Source organism: Monomorium pharaonis, chromosome 11, assembly GCF_013373865.1.
Source record: "Monomorium pharaonis isolate MP-MQ-018 chromosome 11, ASM1337386v2, whole genome shotgun sequence".
Classification (NCBI taxonomy): domain Eukaryota; kingdom Metazoa; phylum Arthropoda; class Insecta; order Hymenoptera; family Formicidae; genus Monomorium; species Monomorium pharaonis.
The window spans coordinates 10,126,383-10,153,688 of record NC_050477.1 but is presented as its reverse complement, the minus strand read 5'-3'; the positions used below and the strand labels follow the sequence as shown (position 1 = coordinate 10,153,688).

The 27,306-nt window shown below is 36.5% G+C and overlaps 5 protein-coding genes across 6 annotated transcripts in view; 3 read left to right on the top strand and 2 right to left on the bottom strand.

The window, feature by feature from the left end:
- Positions 1-2,134: 2,134 nt before the first annotated feature.
- Positions 2,135-4,946, top strand: LOC105839629 (U3 small nucleolar RNA-associated protein 15 homolog). The gene is made up of 5 exons (XM_012686087.3): positions 2,135-2,313; positions 2,788-3,370; positions 3,525-3,745; positions 3,929-4,367; positions 4,442-4,946. Exons 1-5 carry the CDS (start codon positions 2,224-2,226, stop codon positions 4,681-4,683), a joined length of 1,575 nt encoding a protein of 524 aa, XP_012541541.2. The 5' UTR covers positions 2,135-2,223; the 3' UTR covers positions 4,684-4,946.
- On the bottom strand, positions 4,924-6,540 carry LOC105839630. Its single transcript, XM_012686088.3, has 3 exons — positions 5,654-6,540; positions 5,205-5,412; positions 4,924-5,118 (listed from the first exon to the last, which is right to left on the bottom strand). Exons 1-3 carry the CDS (start codon positions 6,501-6,503, stop codon positions 4,995-4,997), a joined length of 1,182 nt encoding a protein of 393 aa, XP_012541542.2. The 5' UTR covers positions 6,504-6,540; the 3' UTR covers positions 4,924-4,994.
- Positions 6,541-6,603: 63 nt separating this feature from the next.
- On the bottom strand, positions 6,604-8,799 carry LOC105839631 (tubulin-specific chaperone A). Its single transcript, XM_036294065.1, has 2 exons — positions 7,193-8,799; positions 6,604-6,904 (listed from the first exon to the last, which is right to left on the bottom strand). The coding sequence occupies exons 1-2, from the start codon at positions 7,320-7,322 to the stop codon at positions 6,678-6,680; spliced, it is 357 nt and encodes a 118-aa protein (XP_036149958.1). The 5' UTR covers positions 7,323-8,799; the 3' UTR covers positions 6,604-6,677.
- LOC105836604 (protein prenyltransferase alpha subunit repeat-containing protein 1) lies at positions 8,777-14,512 on the top strand. The gene is given in 3 exon segments (XM_012680762.3): positions 8,777-8,794; positions 8,796-8,887; positions 12,304-14,512. Coding segments are annotated over 3 exon segments (1,317 nt in total). The 5' UTR covers positions 8,777-8,791; the 3' UTR covers positions 13,526-14,512.
- A 2,924-nt stretch (positions 14,513-17,436) lies between these two features.
- LOC105836603 (membrane-anchored lipid-binding protein LAM4) overlaps positions 17,437-27,306 on the top strand; it is a 71,566-nt gene continuing 61,696 nt past the window's right edge. The window contains exon 1 of one of the 2 annotated variants that reach the window (XM_028191677.2): positions 17,437-18,038. In XM_028191677.2, the coding sequence (XP_028047478.1) occupies positions 17,957-18,038 (82 nt within the window). In that variant the 5' untranslated portion in view covers positions 17,437-17,956. The remainder of the gene's footprint in view (positions 18,039-27,306) is intronic. The other variant, XM_028191676.2, reaches the window with a different exon arrangement.

Below are 27,306 nucleotides of genomic sequence, written 5' to 3'. Positions count from 1 at the left end.
AATATATTATTCCTAAACTCAAATACAAAAGCAGGTAAAGAAACGTATCACTTGAAAAAATAGTATATATATATTTTAATACCGAGTCGCTTCATGGATGCCGCTTTCTGCTGACATCATCCTGCTATTCTCGAACCGCATTATTAACGATCGCCCGATACTTTATTCGGCACTCCCGATATTGCGGATAATATATATCACACACGAGTAAAACGTAAATCGCGCGAGAATTTCACTTGGCGTGACCGTTACATTTAGAAAAATATGGCACGTCAAGACACACGGAACAGAAGTAAATCAATTTGCTCCCAGAGTTTTGTATCTCTGTATGATTGCGTGATGACTATTGGTAAAGTTTCATTATTGGCACGATCGACATTCTACCGAACGGATTACGTACGACACTCCTCGAGCGAATACGCGCACACGAAAACTTTGCTCGAAACGAAAATCAACACGGCACGAAAGTCACGTAACTTCGTGAAAACGCAGGCCGAGGAAAACTGTTTGAATAAAAATTACGCGCCGAGATACAACGAACGGAGACAAATTCGTTTCGAGAATTTCGTATGCTTGCACGACGATCGACTAGTAGCACTTCACTTAACTGGCATTCGCGATATTCTACCGAACGTATCCCCTTCGAGAAACACTTCACTCGAAACCGAAGGCCGACGCCGCGCTTTACACATGAATACGATCTCACATGGCTCGCGTATCGTTTGCTAGCACGACGGCACTCTCAACACAACACCGTACCTGCACAACAGCGGACAATTCAATTCTGAACACGCGAGACACGCAGAGACACGCACGGAGTCGACAGCGCGTCCGACCGGCGCTGGAGTGGCGTACGTGACTGGAGCGCGGAGCAACGGAGCAACATGGCGGCAGCGGCGCAGGCGCGGCGAGTCAACAAGTCGGTCGCCTAGCAACGCCGAGTCTGCCTGCCAGCAGTCACGTACGCCACTCCAGCGCCGGTCAGACGTTCCGTCGACTCCGTGCGTGTTCAGAATTCATTGTGCGCAGGTACAGTGTTGTGTTTAGAGTGCCGTCGCGCTAGCAAACGATCATACGTGAGATCATACATAACGTGAGGTCGTATTCATTTGTAAAGTGCGGCATCGTGCGTTTGCCTTCGGTTTCGAGTGAAGTGTTCGCGTGCACGTTCGAGCAAAGCGTTTGCTCCAAGGGGATACTTTCGGTAGAATATCACGAGTGCCAATTAAGTGAAGTGCTACTAGTCGATCGTCGTGCGAGCATACGAAATTCTCGAAACGAATTTGTCTCCGTTTGTTGTATCTCGGCGCGTAATTTTCATTCAACCGCTTTCCTCAGCCTGTGATTCAACGATGTTATGTGACGTTACGCCACTTTCGTGCCATGTTGATTTTCGCCGCCAATCAGACGAGTCGTACTTTTCACGTATTTTTTCAAATGTAACGGTCGCGCCAAGTGAAATTCTCGCGCGCGGTTTACTTTTTACTCGTGTGTGATATATCCGTAATATCGGGAGTGCCGAATAAAGTATCGGGCGATCGTTATTAATGTGCGGTTCGATTCGAAATAGCAGGATGATGTCAGTAGAAAGTGGCATCCATGGAGCAAAAAGGAATGTAGCAGTAGCAGCAGCAGCTCGATCAACAGCAGGAGCAGCGACAGCAATCGGTGAGTGAATTTTTATCAAATCAATTAATTGAATTTATATCATGTACATGTGGTATTGCACGCGATGACCGCTCTCAGGTTACTTTCTGGGGCTCGATTCTTGAATTCATTTGCAAGAGAAACGTATTCGCAAATTCCTGTTCTTACAGAAAAGTTGAAAATTTATTGGCTATCGTATGGCTTTTAACCAATAAACTTGCAACTTTTCTGTTAGAGCGAGTATTTACGCATACGTTTTCTTGCGAATAAATTCAAGAATCGAGCCCCTGGTTTTATAAGGTAAGCCATAAGAAATTGATCAATCACAGTTGAATGTAAGAAGAATAATCGAATATAATTGGTCATTTCTTTAGGCTTGGTCTACAATGGATGTCGTAAGTCGTAAGTTGTATCGTAAGAAATTTAATCAATCATGTTCGCTTTTCTTCTCAAGATCAACTATGATTGGCTAGTTTTCTTACGACATGACTTACGACATTCATTGTAAACCAGGCCTTAGCAGTTTGCCGGTGTTTTGATACAGACGTGAGTTATTTTTATAAATTTGTTATAAACATGACGTCGTTCAAGAAAATAAATACTAAAGTATTTGCTAGAACAGGGCCGGAGTTAACCGAAGATAATATATATTGGAAGAAATATACAGTATGTATATTTAAAACTTGATTTAAGATACTTATTGCGTTTATGTGTCGGCCATAACCTATAAACGATTCATAGCACGTGTTTTTATCCTGTTACAAACATAATTTTTTACTTCTAATAAAGTTAAATGTATTTAACACTTTGTACACCCATTTTTGACACCTTCTTTATACATATTAGATCGTTAAATCATATTAAATACTTTTGAAATAGTTTTTATTTTACAAATGTAAAAAAATCTTTAAAAACTTATTTTAACAGTTTAAAAAATATTTGTGTTTTTATTTTATAAAATTATATATAAATATTATAACTAATTACAGTACTTTTAGTTTTTTTTTAAAGAAAGGAAATTGCAGAACAAAATTATCAGATTGTATGTGCAGAATATTAAGATATTTGTAATCTCTGCTCTACATTTATTAAAACTGTACACATAGAGAATGATACTTGTGATAAACTATATGTTTACAGCCTCCTGTTTTAATAAAGGAGTTTGGTCTGATAGACTACATTGATTTCTCACCAGTAGAGCCACATTATTTCGCGGTGACCTGCTCAGTACGGGTGCAACTGTATAATCCTATCACCAAACTGGTCACAAAAACTTACAGCAGATTCAAAGAAGCTGCATATGGAGGTTGTTTTCGCAGGGATGGCAAGCTGTTGTGCGTCGGTGGAGAGGAACCGATGGTTAGACTTTTCAATATTGGTTCCAATAGCATGTTACGGGTCTTCTCTGGACACAAACGTGCGGTGCACCGAGTTTTCTTCACAGCTGACGACCTTCACATTGCTTCGTTCTCAGACGATAAGACTGTAGCATTATGGGACATACCTAGTGAGAAGCAGTTAATAACCTTCAATGAACACACGGATTATATTAGAGCTGGTGCAGTAAGCCCTGTGTCCACCGACATCTTGCTATCTGGCGGATATGACAAGATTGTAAATATGTATGACACCAGAACGAATAAGAAGATATTTAGTGTTAATCATGATGCACCAGTGGAAAGTTTACTCTTTTTGCCGACTGGGGGAATATTCCTGTCTGCAGGTAATTATATTTTGATTATTCATATATATAGTTTGTATAGCAGTTTGAGATTTCTGTTTTATCATACATAATATGTATAATTTATTATATATATAATTTTATGTAATCAATGTTTTACATATAACAATGTTTATTATTAATTTGTGATTTTAAGGTGGAACAGATATCAAAGTGTGGGACGCTCTCGCGGGTGGTAAATTGCTCGCAAAAATCACGCAACATCATAAAACTGTAACTTGCCTGAAAATTGCCTCCAATGGTCATAGAATATTGTCTGGATCGTTGGACAGGCACGTTAAAGTATATGATGCTGGAACATATAAAACTCTTCATGCTTTGGACTATCCCAATGCGGTTCTCAGCATAGGAATTAGTGTAAGAAAAATGTTTTTTACTGTTATATATGTTAAAATCTGCATGTTTTTACATTCCATTATAATTATTCTTATTAAATTAAATTATAAAGGTAATATTGGTTTATAAAAATTATTGAAATAACATGGTTTCATTGTAATGATAAAAATTGATATAAGCAAATTGAATGCGATTAAATTGCAGGCAGGTGACGAAACTGTCGTAGCCGGTATGGTAGACGGTTTGATTTCCGTTAGGAGACGTGAGGAAGACGTGAAAGACGTGATAAAACCGAAACGCAAAAAGGTATCTTACAGAAACGCGGGCGAAAACTTACATGTACGGAGTGTCGACGTAGTTGTCCAGCAGGAGGTCAAAGAGATAATGAGTAAGCACGACGCCTGTTTGCGAAAGTTTCAATATAGTAAGGCGCTCGACTGCGTAATGATGAGTTACGTAGTCAACAAAACGCCGCATGTTACCGTGGCGCTTACACAAGAACTTATTAGGCGTGAGGGTTTAAAGCGAGCCTTGGCCGGTAGAGACGGCAAATCACTGGTTAATATTATTAAGTTTTTGAACAAATACATCGGCAGCATTCGTTTTGGAAGAGTGTTGTTGCATGTAGCGAATGTGTTATTAGGCAAGTGTTAAATATTTCTCTTTGGATTTCTCTTTAGTCTCGTTTTTTAAATTAATAAAATATGTTTTTGCCAGACGTATATGAGGATCATTTGGATGAACTGTCAGAAGAAGCACGAAAAATGTTCGCTATACTGTCGCAAAAGTTACAGGAGGAAGAGCAATTAATTCTAGCCTTGACACAATTGCAAGGTTCAATGCAGACGATTTTGTCCAGTGCTGAAACGTCTTCTTTGCCTGCTATAAAGGAAAGTCGAAGTTTGGAACCATCAAACGCTGCTCAAACGGAACGTAATATTGTCTTAAATATAGTCTAAATATAATTTATATAAAATCACCAATTTTAAAATAATTTTTTGTAAAATAGGTTTTTTGTACATAATTTTACAATATTAAATTTCTCAAAATAAGTAAACAAGCAACGGTTTAAACTTTTTTGTTAATGAATGAAGAATAGCAAAATTCAATCTCTCAATTAAAATAACATTTCTTTCCATATATATGACAATTTTTGCAATAGTGAAAAACTTTATCGTAATGTATACAAGTCGCATGGCTTGATTAAAATATTCTAGCAAATTGTTTATTTTGTTAATTAAACTTAAATTGACACATTATTTTGCTTATCTCAAGAAGTCTCCTTATTGAGACATTTTTGCCAAGCAGCAGAAGATGGTTTTTCAGGCACTATCCATCCAATTGGAATCGTTGTTGCATCATTTTCCGAACTGATAAATTTATCCCAGGCCGCACTGAAATGGAAAAAAGAAAATAATTTCCTTGATTGAAAAAAAATTGATGTTACCTAAGATTAACTGTCTCAATATGAAATACATACCGAGTCATGATAAAACCATCTACATCTTTGTAAGATTGTTCAGCAGCCAATATATTTGTACCAAATAGTACATTTTCCCAATCATTGAAGAAATTTTTGGTTTGCTTTTCGATTCTCTTTTCGTTATCCGTTTTTAGCGTTAATTTTAATTCTTGTTCTTCTGTCGCATAGTTTCGATCCAAAGTAGTCCATTGTTCTGTTAATTTAACTGAAACATTTACATTATGATTAAAAATAAAATAATAAATTATAATTTATATTACGTTGTATTGGAAAAGGCAGAGTATAATTCATAATCAATTTGCTATTAAATATTCAAATCTTATTAATCGTATTTTTATTATTTTTTATTAAAATTAGAAATTATGTTTATTATTAATGCGTTTAATTTTATCTTACATTTTGACAAATCTGAAAAAAATTAAAAATTATTTGTAATAAAATACTACCGATGGTATCATTGAATGCTTTCTCAGCTGCTAAAGATAATTTCTCGCCTCTTGTTCGACCAATGTTTGTCTTGATTCTTCGTAAGTTTTGCAGTTCTTGCAAAATTCCTAAATACTTTCGTGCATCGTTTCTCTTACTTCGAACGTCGGATAAAATCATATCTGCGTCCTTCCGCAAGTTCTCCTCTTGTTTCTCTCGCTCAATTACTGCTTGCTCCTTTCGAATCCATGCGTCAGCCTCCGCATGCAATCTCACTCTTCTCTCTTCTTTCATTAACTTCTCCTTTTTCCATTCTTTTCTTCTAAGCTGCTGCCTTGTACGTTTTTTCTTACGTTTCTCTAAATCGTTCTTGACTTTATTCAAAAAGTTTATGTCTTTTATGGGTTTTAAAATTTCGCAGATTTCGTGTTTCGCAACGTTACAGGCACTGATCTTTTCTTGCCATTGTGCTTGCGGTAAATTAATGTTGCTCCTGAGCTCCGTGCAAACAGCTTCGAGTTGCTTGTTTAATCTGATCACCGATATCAACGCATTCTTAGCGACCATGATCTTAGAACCACGATCTTTCTGTTTGCTTTTGGTAGGAACTACCCGTTCTGCTTCTTGAAGGAACTGTTCAATGGCCTTTTCATCTTTTTGTCTTGTTCTTACTCTATCGATTGATGTCGCATTATTAACAGTACTGTTATCACACGTTACATGGCTTGGATGAACATAATACATATTTCCACCATAATTTACATTATATGCAAATGGTTGCTGAATCGAATAATACATGTTAAAATGCACACTGTCATAAGTTTGTCCAGTCGTATCTGGCTGGAGAGACTGACCACTGTACATATTCATTTGATATGATAAATGTGCATTCAAGTGAGAACAATAACAAAAAAGGCTTAGACTCTATAATAGTTCGTAGTGTAAAATTAATTAATCGTAAGAGGTTAGTAAAGGTAAGAAAAATGAAAATGTATTAGATAATATTAAAAAAAATAATTTAGCAAAAGTCATCAAAGAGCACTTTTAACACATCTGCAGGATGTCTCCTTCCTTTGGCAGTTGCTCCTCCGCCTCCTGCAGCACTTTTTCAGCCTCAATGTAATCTTCTACTTCTTTCAAGTCTTGCTCGGTATCCAGAATTTTTTTGAGTTCTTCAAATGCTTTGACAAGACGCCTCTGGCAGTCTGGTACCATCATAAGAGACTCTTGAAGCACTTCCTCTTGCTTCTTTATGTCGTAGCCATCTTTATCTACAACACACGTATACTTTCTGTTATAAAATTGTTTAATATAATTTATTAATGATATAATATTATTTTAGAAATTGAAGAAAGGAAAGTTATAAAGTAAAATTAATTAAAATATTCGGAAAAGAACAATCTTACAAAATAACTAACTCAGACGAATCTGCGCTGCGAGAAATCTTATCTACAATATAAATTACGCAGTTTACGGGACGGGTGTTTCAACGCCACGTGATACGGGGAGGGAATCGCGTGCATCTCCTCTCCCTTCGTAATCGAAAAGCCGATTCTCACCTTGTTCTTTCAACTTTTGTATCCTTTCGCGCTGCTGCACCACCTCCTTCTCGTATGTAATCTTCTCTTTTGCAAGGCGCTTTACCACTCCCGTCTTGATCTTGAGAGTTCTTATGCGCGGATCAGACATTATTTATGTTTCGAAACAGACGCTTCGTCTCTATTTGAGAGGCGATTCAACGAAGGGGACCGAAGAAACCGCGTTGAGGGGTCGAGTCGTCTCCGTGTTTTTTTTTTTTTTTTTTTTTACCTTATTAGGCAAGGACGAGTCGATAGAAATGAAACTGTACGATCGACGACGCGATGCGACGTGATGGGGTTATGTGTCGGCTCGTGCGCCCACTTCATCCGTCCGTCGAGAAATCTCGATTTCGATTTCGATTGTCGACAGAAACAGAGAATAGAGATTATAGAGGTCGTTAACGTTTGCATATCGATATTTCGCAGCCATGTTCAGCCGGCGGCGCGGTCTTTCGTTCGGCGTTCGTTGGGAGTTTGCGCGTGAATTTTATCGCGATCTATAAACGAGCGAAATGCGTCGGACTCTTTATCGCGCGGCGAGCAGCGGGATACGCGCGATCGTCGTTATCAAGAATCCGGTAAGATTGTTATTTGGCATCCTTTGCCCTCGCGTTGCTCGCTTCCACCGGGTCGCGGCGGTTATCGCGTCTCGTCCAATGAGAACATGTCGGACGTTTATAAACGTAAAAGTGTTTATGAGGTAATCCGCGACACGATAATCTCCTGGAAGGCGCCTAAACTATATCGATAACGAAGAAAGGTATAGCTGCACTTTATATACTTGAGTTTATATAATGCCTTTGTAAGAGAATACGATGTTGCATTGCTCGTGTTGAGCGTTTCAGGTTAAGATTCAGAATCACTTTACAAGGAGACATTCGTTTCATATTAGATTTGATGGAAATATGAATGTCTATTTTGATAGTGCGATTATATCAAACGTTTTTGGCGCTGTTTGTTGAAATAAATTATGTGTTTTAATTAATTATTTTTATTTTCTATTCACGTATTTGTGATATACATATGTAAAACATATACTTTATTTACGTAATTATAAAAAGAATGGTACACAATGGGAAATAATTAAAATTGGAAAGCATGCCTCTTCATCAAACTCGAGAAATTGAAACATTCATCGCATATCGTTTTTATCGATATTTTTTCGCATAAAGTAGGATTCGATTCGTCGCACAGTAGGGACGTGGCTGGACGCGCTGAAGCTGCTTGCTCGTAGGCGCCGCGTGAAGTTGGCGAGCCTGAGCGGCGCGCCCGGCCCGCCTCGACTCGCGGCTGACTTCGCGTCGCGCGCAGCCGTACCGTACGTGTGCACCCGCGCCGCACACTCCGACGGTGCTTCCGCAGAGCGCAGTGCCGCACCGCCGTATACGTTGTAACGTGAGACGTGTCGTTTTGCGGCGGCAAGGCGGAAAGAGAGGGAGCAAACGCGAGGGCGAGGGAAGTGAGTGAGGGTAGAAGAGAAAGAGGGAAAGAGAGAGAGAGAAAGACAGGGAGAGGACGCGAGGGTGGTGTGGTCACACTGGCGCGTCCGCCGTCGATTGATACGTCCACGAGGGAGAGATGTGATGCGGCTCGCACGATGGTGGACAACGAGTTCCCGGCCGCCGAGAAGATCCTCCGCGACATCGAGAACACCATCCGGAGGAATCCCACCATGTGAGTGTCCCCTACCTTTTGTTTCCGCTTGTTCGCGGCGAGCGCCCGCACGCACAGCACACACCCGCGGTCCGCGCGGTTTTGTTCCGCGTGTCCAACTATTCCGCGCCGCGTTCTCCAATACGGAAAACCGCCCGAAGATCGAAATCGTGGTGTGAAGTCATGCGAGTGACGAGAGTCCGTCCGTCAAGCGACGGGATGCGCGATCAGGGACACTCTTATGTCCGCGCTCGAGTCGCAAGTCGCCGTTGTCGTCGTCGTTGTCGTTTCACCGCTTGTCGCGAGTCGCTCGATCGTATTGTATACCGTCAAAACGCGCGTCTACGATTTTAAACTCGGCGCAAGTCGCTTCGACTGTCACGATTTCTCGTTGCGGTTAACATTCCCGCAACGTCGTCGGATCTCTCTGTGCTCTTTTCGGTTGCATTTTCTACATCTCTCGCTCCACGACCGTTCTCCGCGGCTCTTTTCGAGGTCTAAAGTTCTAAACGCGTGCGTCGCACGTCGATTTTACTCTAGAACGATAGAAGGAGACGCGAGCGAGGTAAAGCACGACGAGATGCCCTCCGATATATACGCGTTATCGATTTAAAATCGCCGCGGAGTTCTCTCATCGCGTAGCGAGGGGGAATCCTAACCTAAATGGCCTCGCGCCGAGACAGTCTCGTTTTGGAGCTCGCACCGCAACATCCGCAGATACCGGCAACGCGAAAACACGCACCGCCGGTCCTAACCGCGCAGTTGCGAGGGCGGAGTCTTTGGCGGCGGGCGGTGGCGGCAGGAAGAGGGGAGGGAGGAGAAAAAAGAGCGGCGATCGCGCGATTTTCACGCGACGATCGATCTCGCGGGTGAACTTTCGCCCACGCCGCTAAGCCGCTAGCCGTCACGGCGACGTAATAGCTATATGAAAGTTAACTGTGAGTCCGTCGCGAGTCACGTGCTACAACCGTAATTGACCACTGCTCTAGATCATTATCTATGAAATATCGAGAGAGAAAGAGAAAAAGAAAAAGAGATTTAACATTAACTTTTTTCAGTATCGTCGAGAGTTCTATTATCGCGAATTACTTTTTAGATTTATATAACCTTCTGGTTACAGTTTATTTTTACGTTAAAACAATTTTCTATTCTTAAAATAACTTTCTGAGTTGTCAAAGAAGAGAGCTAATTTTCAACACTTTTATTTTTAGGCACCTTTTGTATATATATATGTATATATAAAAGAAATATTTTTCATTACTTTTTATAAGTATTAAAAAATTCTCAAATACGTTATTTTATGATTAATTTAAAAATTATGTATAAATATTACAAGTAATACCCGACGAGATCAGAGTAAGAAAATGCATGATTTTATATAAAAATTTATAACTTTAAGATAAAAATCACTTAAAGAGAAAAATATTTTCATACTTTAAAGTTTATATTTCAAATTTCAAATTATAAAGAGACTCTCAAATTAAATTTCAAATTATAAAAATGTTTTTTTAAAAATTTATATGAATGAATATAGGTTAGAAACTGCATTTGTAATACATATTAAGTTGTAATCTTTTAAAATACCGTTACAAAACTTAAAATTAATTATAACAAATATTTTTAAATATTATTTATTATTTATTAACATATAATGCAAATATGATAGCAATATATCCTTGTATTTTAACTTAAAATTATTTTAAATAGTAATTTTTTAAAATATTTTATGAAATGCTTTGAGAATGTAAAAACAAAAATTAATTAAAAATAAAGAATAGAATAAAATTTTATAGATAATAATAATACTTTATACATGATGGGCGTTCCAATTTTTCGAAACGTTCAAGTTTGAACTGAAATTGGCATTTTTTTTTTAAGGAAACGATAAAAACATTTATTTCATTATTAGTATTTATAGCATTTCAAAGAAAAAAAAGTGATGTGTCACTCGTGTTGAAACATCTAGAGAGATGGTTAAGGAAATGGTATAAATAAACGACAGATACTTCTCTTCTCTTATTTTTGAATCTACACAAATTATATTATTCTTTGTCGCACGCGTGATCTATTTATATTCCGCGAGATTACGATGTAATAATTAGTCAATGGGTGTAACGTAGAGATCGGAAAATTACGGTTGGCACTCGGCTTATTCAAATTGCCTTGAGGGTAATTAAAACCAATCTTCTTAAGCCTGGGCTTAACACGGAACGCATGTCGCGAACGTGTATGCGAAGAGTAATGACTGCGCATTATTAACATCCTGTTTTACATTTATCCATTTTAATTCGAGGCTCCGAATTCGCGTTACTACGAATGAGAGATTTTTTTTGAATACAGTACGAAATATGAAAGCTTGTTAAAAACGGTCCCAATTATTTTCGCGTCGAAAACACTTGTTAATCACGTTATTCCGGTTTTGTCGAGCTAGAGAGTAAAATAAACTCGCGACTATAAATAATTGCGGGGAGGGGCAGCAAAAAAAAAAGAGAAAAATACGTATAGAAGTATACGTATATATATGTATATATACGCGACAAAGAGATCGTGCGTGGTAAATAATCAGCCGCGTCCGGCGCTCGTAAAGTAGCGCCATCCGGGGAGCATCGAGTGCTAATACTCGCGGTTTGTTTGCGTGATCCTTAATTCTTCACTTGCGTAACGTACTTAGTTTTAATTGTTCGCTTCGGCTTTTGCATCGGCGACCGTGGATTCTCGGGAAATGGGGAAAAAAAAATTTTCTCGTGAGCTGCATCTTTACTTGATTTCATTCTTCTCTTCGACCATTGGTTCTGATATATATCATAATAGATAGATCTGATATATATGCGTAATTACAATGTTTTCCAGTGTGTCGTAGACGCATAATTACTCACGCCACTATTTTACATAACAGGTTTTATGTAATGTCCGCCATATCGAATATGACGAATATGACGAAATTATCTTCGGGACACTAATTTGTGGATTCGCATAAAAAAATATATGTAAAATATTCTCTTATTATGTAGAAGTCTCATAAGTTTTTCTACGATAGATCTAAAACTCGTCGAAGTCAGAGAATGATCATTATAAATTTTTTTCTTGTAATTTATATTGATAATTAATAATTAAAGTCGTTTTAAATTGTTGGATTAAGGAATGAAAGTTTTTTCGAAGACAAGTACGAGGACGAGGAAACTTGTAATTTTCCGAAAGAAATTACAAAATGTTAAGAGAAAAGTATAATTTTTCTAATGAAATAAGTACGATTTCTCTATTGCTTTCTGTTTCTTCGTCCAAAAATTCGCAAAGTTAGGTTTCGTTTTGACCCGTCTAAATGCATATACTAGCTTTTTCAAGAGTCTCACTAAAAAGAACGTACGGACATTTCTTTTATTACAAGCTCAAAGTGTAGCGCTGCAATTTCACGATGGCAAATTTTTCTGTCTTCTTAGAAGGAGTTTTGTGATCCTGCCTATGGAGGACAGTGAGAACCGGTCGCCGGTGTTTCACCAGGAGGACAGCTTGGGCCTGGCCTCGTGGTGCGTCCAGCCGCTCTATGTCTACACGTATCGCCGACTGCTGGAGTATCGGCGGACGCGCCATCAGCGGCGCGAGGAGCCCAGCACCGTGGCGAGGTGGCTGCTGGGCGCGCTACTATTCAACCCGAGCGTCACCATGTTCTGGAACATGCGGCGGGAACTGGTGCGCGCCGGCAGGCTGGACCCGCGCGACGAGCTGTCGTTTACACGGCCGGTGCTCTATCACACCCCCAAGTGCTTCGAGGCATTCTCGTATCGGGGCTGGCTGATGCCGTTCGTCCTGGACGCCGAGACGCGGACCGACGTCGCCGAAGCGCTCGCGGATGACGAGCTGGAGCTCGTGCAGACCTGCGCCGACCGCTACGCAAACAACTACCACGCGTGGAGCTATCGGCGTCACTTGGTGACCCTGTTCGAGTCGCGCGGCTTGCGGCGCCTCAACTTCGACAGCGAGTGGATGAGCATACTCGTCTGGTGCCGACAGCACGTATCCGACCACAGCGCGTACTCCTACCGACAGTTCCTACTGCGAAAGTACATCCTGGCGATGGTCACTTCGGGCAGGGAGGCGCAGCACGACAACGCCGGCTACCGCGCGTTCAGGCACGACGGCCCGTTCCTCTACATGGGTCGCCACGAGCTCGACGACGACGAGCGGACGTTGCTGGAGCGTATTCGCGAGGTCGCGCGCCTCGAGCGCGATCACGGTTACTCGACCACCGACGTTCGCAAGCTCAGGTGCTACCTGGCGGCGCTCTCGTATTGGACGGAGGAATGCCTGCATAATGAGCAGTACATTACCGTATATGACAATCATGAGACGTTGTGGTGCCACCGCAGGTTCCTCGCGTATCTGATCGCCGTTCTCACCGCCACGTACGCGAAGCACGCCTGTTACCGTGAGGACGACTTCTGGGACTCCTGGTGTCACGACGACGTCACAACGCTCGCGCCGCTCCTTCGCAATAAGCGTTTCACCACCGACGACGACTTGCTGATGGCGGCACACGTGATGCTTGTCAAGTCGTTTTGCTCCGCCAGCGTTGGTATCATCGAGGTGGCGATTAAACGCCCGCAGGAAAAAGTGCTCATCGAGAGATTTTGCAAGTATCTCGAGAGAATAGGCCTGCGATGATTAGGATTGGTGCGCGAGATTTTTTTTCAGGTCGACAAAGGGACGCGATAACCCGCAAGATAAGCTGATCGCAAGGTTTTGCTTGTCAGGGTAAATCATAAATGCGAAAGTGATAAGTGTGGGAATCGCGCAATAATTTCGCAACATAATTTCTCTTTCTCTCTCTGTCTCTCTTTTTGTGATTATCATATCGTCCAAATCGTATGTTAAGACATATTCGATACGTGTGATATTATGCTGTGACATACATGGCGTATTTTATATTGATATTTATATTGGCTGCAAAAATAGTTTGATCTTCTTAAGGCTTTTGGCATTGTTGAAATACTTTTAAGACGTTTGACATTGTGTGTTCTCATCCAGTATAGTTTTTTCTAATTTTCTATATATCCAGTTTTTTTCTAATTTTCTATATATTTATATATTTATGAGAGAATGTATCTCTTTTTTAAAGTATATGTTTTTTTTCACACGGCAAGCTTGAAACTTCTTGAAGGATTAGTTGATGATATTTAAATTTTTATGTAATCATCTGACCTTTCTTAGCGAGAAAAAATTATTTTCTTATTACTAAAATATTTTAAGAATCTACCAAGAGAGTGCTAGGAAGGAAAGTTTTTCGTGAAACTTTGAAATATTCCAATTTGGTGCTCAAGGAATTACTCTCTTCGATTCGTAAAGCAATCTTTTTCGAGTGTAGCTAGAGCACGATTGCGATAAGCAGGATTCATTATAGATAAACGAAATCGAATCGATACTTAATTCCCGCATTGTTCGCTCGCCTAGCGAGTTCGACGAGTCATCGAGTACACCAGTGATACGTAAAAGTGAAATATAATATAATAACGAAGTGTAGGATATATGAGAAACAAAATGGCGAACTCGTCTCCGTCGAAAGGGAGTGCGAAAGTTTTTAATCGTGAGAACAATTATGTATACTTATAAAATATTGAACGAGAAAGAAAAATGAAGATGCTAGTTTTCTAAGATTGCGTTCTTCTTTTTGCCGTCCTGCAGTGACTGGTTCCTCCTTCTTTTCCTCGTTATTCTATCCGGTTGATTCCTTCAAGAAGACCTTTGTAGCCTGGTAATATTTCTAATGCGTAATAAAATCAGTTCCTCTTCCTTTATTGTCCCATTCGCTCTTGGATCCAAAAACATCGTCTTTCTTTGTCACCCCTTTGTTCCTCCGAGAGCAGGGTGTTTTTACTTATCGGGCACAACCCGGAGAAAATTGGGAATTTTCAGAGAATTTTCTTTTTACTCTTGAAAATCATGGATTTTCTGGGAATTTTACTCAAGAAAATTTTTAAAATTTTACTTTTAAATTTAAATTCTGTCTTTCTCCTTCTGATAAAATTGTTTCCTTGATCCATTTCTTTTTGATGCATTGTGTTAATCCATTAGTAGTAAATGCACACTTAATCTAAATGTATTATACATTCATGTACATTTTCTCCTAACTTGGGAGTGTTTATTAAAAAAGTTAGCGACAGTAGAAGGCAACACATCGTTCTAAATGGACATTTTACATTTAATTATCTTTCGATTTCTGTACGAAAACATGTCGCTCGATTTATGTCAGACAGACTGACGTCGTCGTCACGCAACTTACTATATCACCAGTTGTCAGATGCGTTCGAGACTTTGGCACGATGCGATAACCAAAATAAACCAACTTTTAACGTTTTGCTCGCCTCTCAGTCACACTCGGGCACTCATTGGACTCGCAACAATTTGACATTCGCGCGAATCGCATTCATTCTGCGAGGAATTGAGGTTGCACTGAATTCTTCGACGAACATCACGTATTAGATCTCCAATTAAGATCGAAGATTTCATAAAAGTAAATGAGATTTTAAGTAAATAATTAGCATTTCCCTCAGTTTTTAGAGTATTGGCCAATTTAGAGTAGCAAAAAGTTCGCAAAAAATACGTATTTCTATTTTATTCGTTTCGAAACAGCAGCTTCAAAAGAGTAAAGCTTCGTATAAACGTTGGATTGCTACGGCGACATGGTTCGGGCCTTGCGAAAACAAACATTGAGTTGTTTGCCTTTAGATCCTTTCTTTTTTAGGACAGAGGCGCGCATTTACAATTTGCACATATATTTTAACGTTCCCGTCCCGTTCGTTTGCGACGAGCACTGAACGCGTGAGGAAAGAATCAATTTCCCGCGCACATTTCACGCGCTTTAATTAATTTCTGCTGGGTGGACAGCCGTATCACAGAGTATCGGCGTTTCGTTCTTTGGCACGACATATCACGATAGAAATAAACCACCGGAGAGTTTCAACTCGTATTCCCAGTCGCGCTCGGACGTTCGTTACGCACAGTTAATCACACGCTTATCAACGTCCCAGGCACGTTTATCACCATCGTATTAAACCTGTGAACGTGTTCTCGTTTGATCGGGTTTTGCCGCTACCGAATGTTTGCGCCTGAAATTTCACAGTGACTGCCGACGTCATAATAGAGAGACAACCGGATTTCGTTCTCGCTTGTGATCTCACAAATTCCTAGAAGCTGACGCGCATCGACACTTAAACTCGTGAATCGCAAATAAACAGTTTTTCAGTATAATACGCGAGAAGTAATACACCTCCGGCAGTAGTATGACGTTCACCGCCGCGATCTGCAGTTTCGCGCGAATGATCGAATTTCGTCGGATCGCGATCGACCTCGTTTTACCTAAAGCCACGCATATTTAACCCTTAAGGTATTATTATAAATGTCCGATCGATTTCTATTTCTATCCGTGAAAGTTTCTCGAAATTTCAAAGGTAATTAAGTTATACTACATGTTTCTTTTCAAAATAAAGTACAGTTATGTCTTAGAAATTTGAAACTTTACGAAACGGTTAAAAAAATTTTTTAGTCAATTTAAATACATGAAAAAGTGGTCGAAATCGAGAGATCTAGAAAGATACAATTTCTTTTTTCACACGATGGTACTTTAAAAGTTAAATAAATGACTTAATTACAAATGTCGTAATTTAATTCTGGTGGAACGCACATATGATATCATTATGTTAATTGCAAAATATTTGCATCTGTGGATGATATATTGAAGAACATGATCAAACAGTGTGTTAATGTGTTCAGTAGAAAAAGCAGCTTTACAACTTTTTTTAAGATTTTTTTTTTGATAGTTTGTATATTTAGATTCGGCAGGAATCAAGGACAGGAACTAATTATGTTAAAAAATTTTACAAATTATTTGTAAAACTACTTTTTTGTCTGTTGAACGTAGCGAATGATGATAAAGTCAAGGGTTACGCCTGAAATAATATAGTATTTTCAGGAAATATATTTAGATACTTTATACATACATAGAATTTTTAGCAAAGTTTTTTTATTAAAATTGGTTTTGTTATATCTGTTCTTCAAGTATTAAGTAAGATTTAAACTTCTGAAAAATATTTTGCTTTAAACTCGATAATAAATTCAAACACTATAAAAATTTAGATCTCTGGTAAAAGCTTTTCTTAGAATTTTTATACAAAATTGAACACTTTTAAGAAATATTGAAATAATTTTAACTAGGGATCTTATAAAAATATCTAAAAAATTATTATCTTTTGTATGTTTTGGACTTTTGTATCGCTTTGAGAGAAAAATGTCAACTTGATAAAATTGTGTAAGTTTAAAACTTAAATTCACTTTATATGAAAATGAATGAATAATATATAACACAGAGTGCCGGTAATATCAACGCAATTGCAAAATTTTAGCAACTGAAATATAATATATTAGCTTAACGTAACACGTAATGTATCTAAATATTCTGATATAATCGCCCCAGTATTGTCGTATCGATCATTCACTGATGCATTTGTTCTAGCTTTTTTATTCTTCCTCGATAATTCACTTATCAATTATCAGTTCGTTTCACCGAGTGATTCAGAACAAATCGGGCGAAGGCCTCGCGTGAACGTGAAAGAAGACAGAACAGTCGTTTCGCGTCGTGGGAAACGAAAGGAAGGAAATCGACACGGCGTGGTATATTGATAATTCCACGACTCACCCGTGAACGAGTGCCAAATAGCACGTTCAGCTCGACGATGTCGATGGCGAGTGACGACACTATCGGCACCGATCGGCAACACCGACGTCCGGAATGCTCGTGATTTATAAAAGAGAACGGCGCGGGTGTACTTTACGAAACTCAAGCAGCACAACATTGACGACGGATCATCGAGGACACGCTGTCGAAAGCGGCCGCACGTGACTGTTTCCTATCACTACTATTGGCCGATCCGTGCGATAGGCGACGAACCGGTCGATAGGCATCCTCGGGAATTCCTCGCCTGTCCGAGGAGTAGACGCCGGAGTTGACAGTGTCAACTCAGCCTGGCCGAGTTTTGTCGTCGTTACCACGCGACTACCGCACTTCGTTCTTACCCTTTATGACCTGGCCAGGCTGACGGAATGCTGGAACCGGAAGTGGAAGCCGCGATTATTAATCTGCGACGGGGAACTAGCTTGAGGATACCGTCAATTACTGCCGAAGGTAAGATGATTGAGTTATAGTTAAAAGATTGAAAAGAGACCTGCGAAGATTAATTTCGTTAATATTATTAATGAATTTTTCTAATTGAGAAATATTCGAAGTTTGTTGTATTTATCGCATTTGTATTAACTTAATTTTCTCTGTGTATTACGGATAAGATCGTTATAATCTGTAATTTCTAATTTCTCTCAACATGCTCCTATAAAAGAGAACAATTTTCTTATATATATTTTTGTAATTTTTCTAAGTTAATCAGGACTCATATTACATAATTGTTTTCCGTTTCTTTCTACACTTATTGATTAGATTAAATATGTAACGTTGAGAAATTGTTTTCGATAAGTACAGATTCGCCATTATTGAAACTGATCTGATATTTGACACTCGTTGAGAAATATGAAATCGTGGTATTGTATGTGAAAGTTATGAGAAATGAAATATTTTCGTGCTCGTAATATGTGATACAATGTTGCGCGTTCTTCCATCGCGATCGATATCCTTTAGGTTCCGGTATCAAACCACCGCGTGCATATTTGCCTTTGCTATATTAAGCGTTCCGTTTTGAAAATAATCATAAAATTCCATTACAACAGATGTGCTTTTGCTGCGATGAAATTTCGAATCGATATATACGAAAGATCCACAAATTGTCTCTTTTCAATTAGTAATTTTTTAATAATTTTTTTCTTTATATTACGTTATCATTATTTTTTTCTGCAATGTATTGAAAAAACATTTTTTTATAACATGTCATATAGAAATTGATTTCTTTTTGAGGTCAAGGGTATGTTTTGAATTTATCAAAGAATCTGTAACTGAAAAAAAATAATTCGAGGAAATTTCATATATCAATTTTCTGTGTATTGAACAATTTTATTCATATTCGTGTACTAGAGATATTTGCATATTTAACAAGATAAAAATGTAAGGAATCTGTGCCGAAATATATGTAGCTAATATCTTCAAAAAAATCACAGTATCGCCCGTTGCAACAGGGATACTTTCTCATTAAAAATTTTTAATAATTTTGTTTATCGTAAATTCTAACAGTACAAAGAAAAGTTCTTTCTGAATAATGTATCTTTATTTGAAAAATAAATTTCGGGATTAAGTAATCAGGCCTAATCACCAGCCTTCTGACTCATCTTCCTAGCGAGGCGCGAGCTCGAAGAACCTCATTGTGTGAAACGTGTGCAATGTTATGCATATCGATATACGATCGGAGACATATGTGACGTATTATGACACTAGTAACACGCTATGTTTCTTCGCGTGAGCGAGTTGTTATCGTGTACATCACAAGATTATTAATAGCGAAAAGTATAAGCATTTGGCGGCGATGAGGGCGTGTATTTGTGATTCATGTGCTTACGTCACGAAGAGCTCCGCGTCTTCGGAAGAGGCTCAATTTTATTCAATCGATTTTATTTAAATGGATTTAAATACACCGTCGAATATTATTCAAATTTGAATCAATAACGTTGGATTATTTTTAACTGCCACGTGTGTCGAATTTTATTATTTTGACGTAAAACATGTAATTAGAAGAACAAGCTTATTTAATTTCTTTGATTGCTTTACTTTAAAGTAAATAGCGTACACATAGTAAGATAACAAAAATTAAATTTGAACCAAATTTAACGTTTGTTGATTTAAATTATTTGTCTTTTTTTTTTAAGTTAAATTAACGATTCACACAGTACACATCTTTCAGAAAGCTTTTTGAAAGATATCTGAAAGAAGATATCTGACAGAAGATATCTGACAGAAGATATCCTTCAGAAAGCTTTCTGAAAGATGTTCTGCTGCATGGGAGGGAGGGGGTTGTGTATTTGAAGAGCAATCCATAGAAATAATTAAAAATAACTCAAATTTGATATAATTCAACACTGAATTTAACAGTACAGATTTATTTAAATGCTACACTGTGTTCCGTGTACACTGATGCTCCACGACAGACTAATCACAAGTCAACGTGCAAGCATTAATAGATTATTTTGAGAAAAGTTCGTGAATGCAATTGGCAGCAGTTGCCTTGGCGCAGAGACGTCGCACGCGTGTATTTTGAAGTGTAATAATAATTGGCACCTTTAACAAATGTCCGAAACTTACGCAAGTAGTCAAGTTAAATCGTACATTTGATTTACACGGGATCAACTTTGTCGGCAGCCAATATTTTCACGCTCAAGCGCTCGTTACGCTCTTTTAATCTTTAGCGGACGTTACAAGCATAATTCAAAACCGCGATATGCGTTCGGTCTGATTCACTATTCGTCTCAAGGTTTCGTGAAAGAGGTTTCGCAAATCCACTTTTATCGGCTTCGCCTGAAGTTTCCCGACGGGATTTACGTTGATCGACGATGAAGGCAATTTTCCGAAGTCCCGGCGGGACGTTCTCTCCGAAGCCCGCGTGACGCGTCAGGATAATGACTTCGCCCCTCCGTCTTCGGTTTTCTGCTCCGAGACATAGTTTCATGTTACTCCGTTACGACATTCGATTGTTTTATCTTTAGATATTGTGAGACTGTCTGTTTGCATGTTGTGTGTCGCGAATTTCCGAAATTAAACGTTACTGCGCACGCGGCTTCGTCTGGCAGCTGTCTGACAACTGACGTCACATTCTACATTATTGCAAACGGGCCATTACGCGCACGAAGTCACTGTAATCGTAAAACTGTCGAGTTCGCGACCGACCGCGGTCAAGTGCAGTCAACGACACTGTCCAAGTATAAAAATTCAGCGATACACGGAAGAGTAGTGTACCAACAATTTTAAATTGATTTGTCGCTTTTGCCATACATTCAGTGCTGGAGAAATTAGTTTAAATAGTGATAGAAATATTTATTTAAGGTAGCTATAAAGAATACTATTTGGAATAAGTATTTTGTGTAGTAATTGTAAATATAAAAAAGTAAATAGTAACATTTAAATGTGCATTCTCTTAATATAACATTTATTTTACACTTTGATATATGGATAAATGAGTTTTCTATACTTTCTATTGTTTATTTATTTATTTCTATTTTGTAAGAGCAAAATAGCGAAATTACTTAGTTTTGGTAATGACTAGTAAATTTCTTTGGAAACTTTGTTTATCGATAAATGAATTACATCTATATACATATGTATTTTTTATTTTAATCTTACTATTTTGTACTTTTAAAAAATAGAAAATAGTAACAAGAGAAAGTAGAGAAAATTTATTTATCCATGACGTGTTTATTAATTGTCTATATTAGTATTTTTATAGCATGTCAGTATTTGATTGCTCGAATGCATTTTTATTACATTGCTTACAGTAAAATCTCAATGATATACCATGCACGTGTCTTATTCCTCCGTCTGAACATGTTTTTTTATTCTCATAATTTGAACACGTAAGTCTGTCACTAGATGTTAGATGCTATTTTCCTTATTTTAAAATGTTTAAAAAAATTTGAAAAAATTGGTAAAACACTTGTATTAACATTATAATTGAAAATTTTTTAATTATTTTAATAAACATTGTTTATTGAATATTTATTTTTAACAAAATTTGAAGCGTATAAGAGGAATTTTATTCGTTTGGTATTCTATTTTTTACAATAAATAAGGAAGTGATTTGTCAAAATCTTTTGAGGAGATGTTGGCCAATTAGACAGATTCGGTTATTAGCAATTATAATTTTGTGTTGAACGCCATAGATTTACGAGTTCATGCAGAGGATGCATGTATTACATTATTTTATAATATAATTCTCTATTTTATTTTATTTATTTAATTTTGTTTATTTCTTAAATTTTATTAAATTACTATAATTATTTACATTAATTTAATTAACGCAAAGAGATTTAATATGTAAAGAGTTTTAATTTTGAGTTAGAGAACAACTTGATATTAGTTGTATTCTAGTTGGACATTGACACGCGATATGCTAGCGGAAAGTTGTGATTTTTGCAAAACACACGTGGAAATTTAATATGCATTAATTCTAGTTTGATTCGAATATGCAAACTAAAATCACTGAAGTTGACGTATTTATTTGCATAGAATTGAACATATACATAGCATACATATTGCTGATATCATCTCGATATGAAGCATTATTATAGTTGTATAGCGCGAACTTCGACCTTTGTCTAAACCTTATCTAAGTGACAATGCAATTTCTACAGGCAGAAAACTATATATATAAGTATGCCAGTCATTGAGAAAATTGATACTCGGAATCGTTGAGTCATTTATCGAGAAAACGTTTATTTTTTCACCCAATAAATGTTGTTTAATGTATATGATATAAACAATAAGTAAACACTTTTTAATATTTTGAAACTTTATTTGAATTGTTTAATATTATAAATAGAATTTTAAAAATAAATTTTTGAAATATTATTTCAAAGTAGAAGTAAAGAGAAATTATTATTTTTTGTTATCTTATAACGTATTATAATTTATAACATCTATTAATTTATTTTATTTTAGGAGAATTTTTTAAAAAGATATGCGATATACAATATGTTTCTATTTTAGGTCCGTTTCTACCAACGTAGATTAACTTTTATTAGTGCATAGCACTAATAAAATAAAATATTTTATTACTGCAGAGCAGTGGACTATTAAAAAATAAATGCCAATATATAATTAGTCAACATTTGTTACAAGCAACATTTTTACTTTTAAGCTTGAAGTTTTATTTTGAAATTTTTTAAGATATATTTTAGTATTTAATTACGCATACTTTCTTATTCTTTTCAAACTTAAGCGTATGAATATATGTATACATATGGGTGCTTTTAGACATCTTATATTTTTTTTTGGTTGTACACATTTTGAGTTATACAAAATTAAACAATAGTATAGAATTGTGCTAATGTAACATCTAAATATGTTGATGTCTCAACAAGCTTAACATGGCTTCTTTTTCGAAGTTTTCATGTCGAAGTAATTATTGAAATTCATTGTAATTCTATTATTAATGATTTTACATTACATATTTACGTATTATGTTTTTTCAGTACTGCAATTTATATGTGGAAGTTTTGTACATACGTATACACGTTTTATTATTTATCCTGTAATATTTTCTGTTTATTTTGGTAGATAATTTTATAATAAAACTTTTTTTTTTTAAAGAATACCAATTCTTAAAATTTGTGCTTGTAATGGAGGGTCACATTACTATTTCTTTTTGAGTCATTAGAAATTTTATGATATATTTTTATATATAATATAGATAATAAATATTACGTAACTTTGAATTTAGATTTGATTAAACAACACATTAACAAATGTAATCGTTACGTTTTTAAATATTAATATAAAATATAAATATAATAAAAATATGAATTATTAACAGAATTATTGTACAAAATATAAATGGGGTGCTATATTACATCTTCTCTTTTATATTTGGCGATTTGTGATATTATTCCGCATTCTCAGTCCAAAGGTGACGAATAAATTGCATTTAAATAAGTGAAAAGTTGAAGAGTCAAGAAATAATTAATTTCCATATATATTATACTCCCTGACGATAATTATAATTTGTAATTCTGATTGTTTATTGTTCCGATTCAAATATAGAATTCGCGCGAGATATCCATTTTGACTAACAGCCATCTTAATACGCATGCGAATTATTAATCGTGGAACTCGATAATTACTTGATAATTAATCGTGCAGATTGATTTTCCATTGTAAAGAATTATTGCAAATGCAACAAAATAGTACTCATGCTGTTCTTTGCTCATTTGAGTCGCTGCATGAATAACAATAATTCTTCATAGATACACTATTACATATTTTACACTTTTGTGATTGATTGTGAATGATTCGAAAAAAATTCAGTCACAGGAAACTTAATATATGAGGCATCTTTGTGTAGGAAGCCACGTGCTACTATTAAAATAACATCAAGATCGTTTGCCAGATAATTATGACGAAATATTTAACGTTATATTTTCATGAAATAACTATTTTTATTATTATATTATAAGTTGGGGGGAGGTGCGTGGGGAGCGATAAATAATTATTGTAAGGGAATTGTATTTCGTTGGGACTTATTTCATTGGAAATTGTGGGACATTGAAAGTATGTTGAGTGAATGTATGTCTAATATTTACGATTAAATATTTTATAACTCGGCCAGTCTCTCTTTGACAGTACTTTCGTTCTCGAATGTTACTGATGGCTCCTCTTGAGTCCATCCTAACACATTCAAGCTTTTCTAGCATTCCCTCTGAGTGCCGTCAGATGCATACCATGCATTTGTGCATCCCTATAAAAACCTTAACTCTTCTTTTGGATTTTTCATCACTCAAGGGTAAACGAATTCTACCCTTCTAAAGCTGTAAGCGATTACAAAAATTAGAAGAGTCTATCGGGTTTTGAAATTCGAATCCATTTTACATATATTTTAATTATATAATAGTAATGTGTCGATAAATTTTCTACTTTATGTAGAGATTTTGCTTTACGTAGAGATTCCAAATCCAAAGAAAATGTAGGTTATAAAAAACCTCTTAGGAGATTAAACCTGGGACCAATCAAATCTGATTAAATACATGTTTATCGCTTTCGCGTGGAGCCACTCCATCATTTTGATAAATAATTATTGAATTTAAATGATTATTGAATTTATACGTAGAAAGATCATACAGAAATACTATTGTTACATTTTATATTAAGTATATATTTCCTACATTTTTTTTCGCTTTTTAAAAGGAATTTGAAGTAATCATATGTATTAGTCTTTCAGTTCGATGTCTATTTATAATATTTATTGCAGTGCATTGAGTCAAATTATTGCAACACATGTATGACGAAATCGCAGGCATTAAACGTTCCTCTCAAAGCAGCAGCTGCATCTAACTGTAGCAATTAGACATAATTACGCAAGCAAAACTACTTTCATTCTAATATTGAAGATAAATTATTTGATTGTTATAAACGACCATTCTTGTCTAGAACACAGTCGATGTTTACCGGATAAATTAATTGTAATGAATAGGATAAGATAATAGCGAAGAATTTATAGCAGTTAAAAGGGAAAATAGATCGATGAAAGCATTCTCATAAATTTCGTGTTTGTTAGGTATAAAATACGTTTTGGCTGCATTTTGTCTTACAAGAGCAAATTATGATAAATATAACGTAGTTACTTTATACAAATCAAATATTTGAATAAATAATATATTAAAAAAATAGTTTGGTTAGATGTTATTAATATTTAACCAAATTTTAAAAACATCTACTAAATTTTATTATATATATTAATTTTTTCGAAGTCCATGTTGTCCCACACAACTATCACAATTCTAAGAATAAATAAGACAAAATATTCTCTCCGTATTGTGTTGAATTTTTAATTGTTCATCTCTTCGCATTTTCTTGCCGCAAAGGTGAATTCCGTGAAACACGTCGTTTTTCTTCCACCTACAATTTTCAGAATCTTGGAAGAGAATTCCGGAGCATTATGGTTTCTAGGGAACCGCCTACTGCTTCGCTGTACTCATGCCGTGGCGTACCGCAAATAATTCGCGAATCACGTTCGATCCGTGCGGCGTGGTCGAATCTTCCGGAAGGTGCGGCATTTTCCCCACATGACATAGAACGATGCGCGGCATTTTGCCAGAAACGTGACGATTTCGCGATGTGACACGCGCGCGCCTATTCCTGAATTTTCAGTTATTGGACGGAAGGCTGCGAGGTCGTATAACGTTCATTAACTGAATTCGTGAAGCACTTCTCACACGAGAAAAAAAATAGATCAGTCTGTTCCATTTCCGTTTTGACCTGTGATTTGCGTCAAGCTTCAATTAACATCGATATTAAAAATTGAAATTGGTATAATTTTGGTGAATCTCAAACTTATGTATTTATTTTAGACACAAGTTTACTTTGTGATAAGAGACTTCTTTTGTTTCACAAAAGGACAAGCTTTTATTAAATAAAAATAATTTTAGGACACTATTTAATGTCTACAGTCAATGAAAAGTAATAGAATTCTTGTGTGTCTGCATTAAAATTATGGTTTACGTTCATATTCATTTCATGATCGATCATTATGAACTCGTCAAAGTTTTAATACGTGTTTTCAATTTTTAAAATTTTAAATTCTCTAGATCATATATATACATACAAAAACAATTGGATTCATTATTGAACGTGATAATATGTAATTCATTATTCATTTAATGAGCGATTTTACAAAAACATTTTATTATTATTGCATCATTCTTTATTTTAATGAATTCTTAAATATGTAAAGTTTGATCGATCGCGTTTTTCGAGAGACTCGCGATACTCAGAGGGTGACGCTCAATTGCCCGGGGATGATCGGTCGGCAGCACGGGTTTTCGATCTTGGTTAACATGGCTCTGCGGGTATTCCAGATCCAGGGTAAGCCGGTTCTAAGTCACTTGAGCTAAAGGCACCATACGTTCGTAATGCGCTCACGTAATGCAGGTAATATATCACGAAGACACGGCGAGTCGCGTTAATATGCGGGTTGACGTAACGCGCGCGATCGGAGGTTTTAAACGAATTAAAGCCGTCGACGGCGGGGACGGACAGGCTCGGTCGAACGACGAGTGCGTTGTTGGCGCGCGTTTCCATCGCTTCGCTCTTTTTCGATTCTTGTAACAATAAATCATAGTAATTTCTAGTGTTCGTCCGCCTTCCCTTCTTCCGAGGAAGTTGCACGCGAGGGAGAAAGTTGTCGCGGGAATAGCCGGTAGGTCTGCGAAGGCGCATCGGAAAAGTTTCGCGATGCCTCATTCGCGAGAGTAGAACGTAAGAGATTTTGGAATGTTTTCTTTATTTCTAAATATGATACAAAGGTATATAGTTTATGATATATAAAAATATTTCATAACAAAACTTAATTATGAGTATATATTATATATACACGAGAAAAAAAAGTGTGATATTTATGACTATAAATACAAAATAGTTATAGTCAGGAATATTATTTTCATAATAATAATAATTATTATTATTAGTAATAATAACCACATGCTTATAATAATGCTTGTTGTGACTAAAATCTCTATTTTGGTTATGGGAATCATATCATAAGTTAAATAGACTAATATATTATAATAATGAGTACCTCAATATAGTTTAAACAAAAAAATTTATATTGTTGAATATAAAACTATGGTTGGGTCCAAAAATGATTATAAATTACACTGATATTATATTACAATTATTTTTCCTCTTGATATACAATGTAGGCCACAAATTCACAAAATATAATACTTTTTTTAAGGAAAAATTCGATTGATGA

What these genes read in the sequence shown, in the direction of transcription:
- LOC105839631 (XM_036294065.1), bottom strand. Translation starts at nt 7,322, where the DNA reads ATGTCTGATCCGCGCATAAGAACTCTCAAGATCAAGACGGGAGTGGTA. An exon ending in ACAAAAGTTGAAAGAACAAG is followed by an intron (nt 6,905 to 7,192) that starts GTGAGAATCGGC and finishes CGTGTGTTGTAG; the next exon opens with ATAAAGATGGCTACGACATA.
- LOC105839630 (XM_012686088.3), bottom strand. Translation starts at nt 6,503, where the DNA reads ATGAATATGTACAGTGGTCAGTCTCTCCAGCCAGATACGACTGGACAA. An exon ending in AGCATTCAATGATACCATCG is followed by an intron (nt 5,413 to 5,653) that starts GTAGTATTTTAT and finishes TAAATGTTTCAG; the next exon opens with TTAAATTAACAGAACAATGG. An exon ending in GATGGTTTTATCATGACTCG is followed by an intron (nt 5,119 to 5,204) that starts GTATGTATTTCA and finishes TTTCCATTTCAG; the next exon opens with TGCGGCCTGGGATAAATTTA.
- LOC105839629 (XM_012686087.3), top strand. Translation starts at nt 2,224, where the DNA reads ATGACGTCGTTCAAGAAAATAAATACTAAAGTATTTGCTAGAACAGGG. An exon ending in TATATTGGAAGAAATATACA is followed by an intron (nt 2,314 to 2,787) that starts GTATGTATATTT and finishes ATATGTTTACAG; the next exon opens with CCTCCTGTTTTAATAAAGGA. An exon ending in TGTAGCGAATGTGTTATTAG is followed by an intron (nt 4,368 to 4,441) that starts GCAAGTGTTAAA and finishes TGTTTTTGCCAG; the next exon opens with ACGTATATGAGGATCATTTG.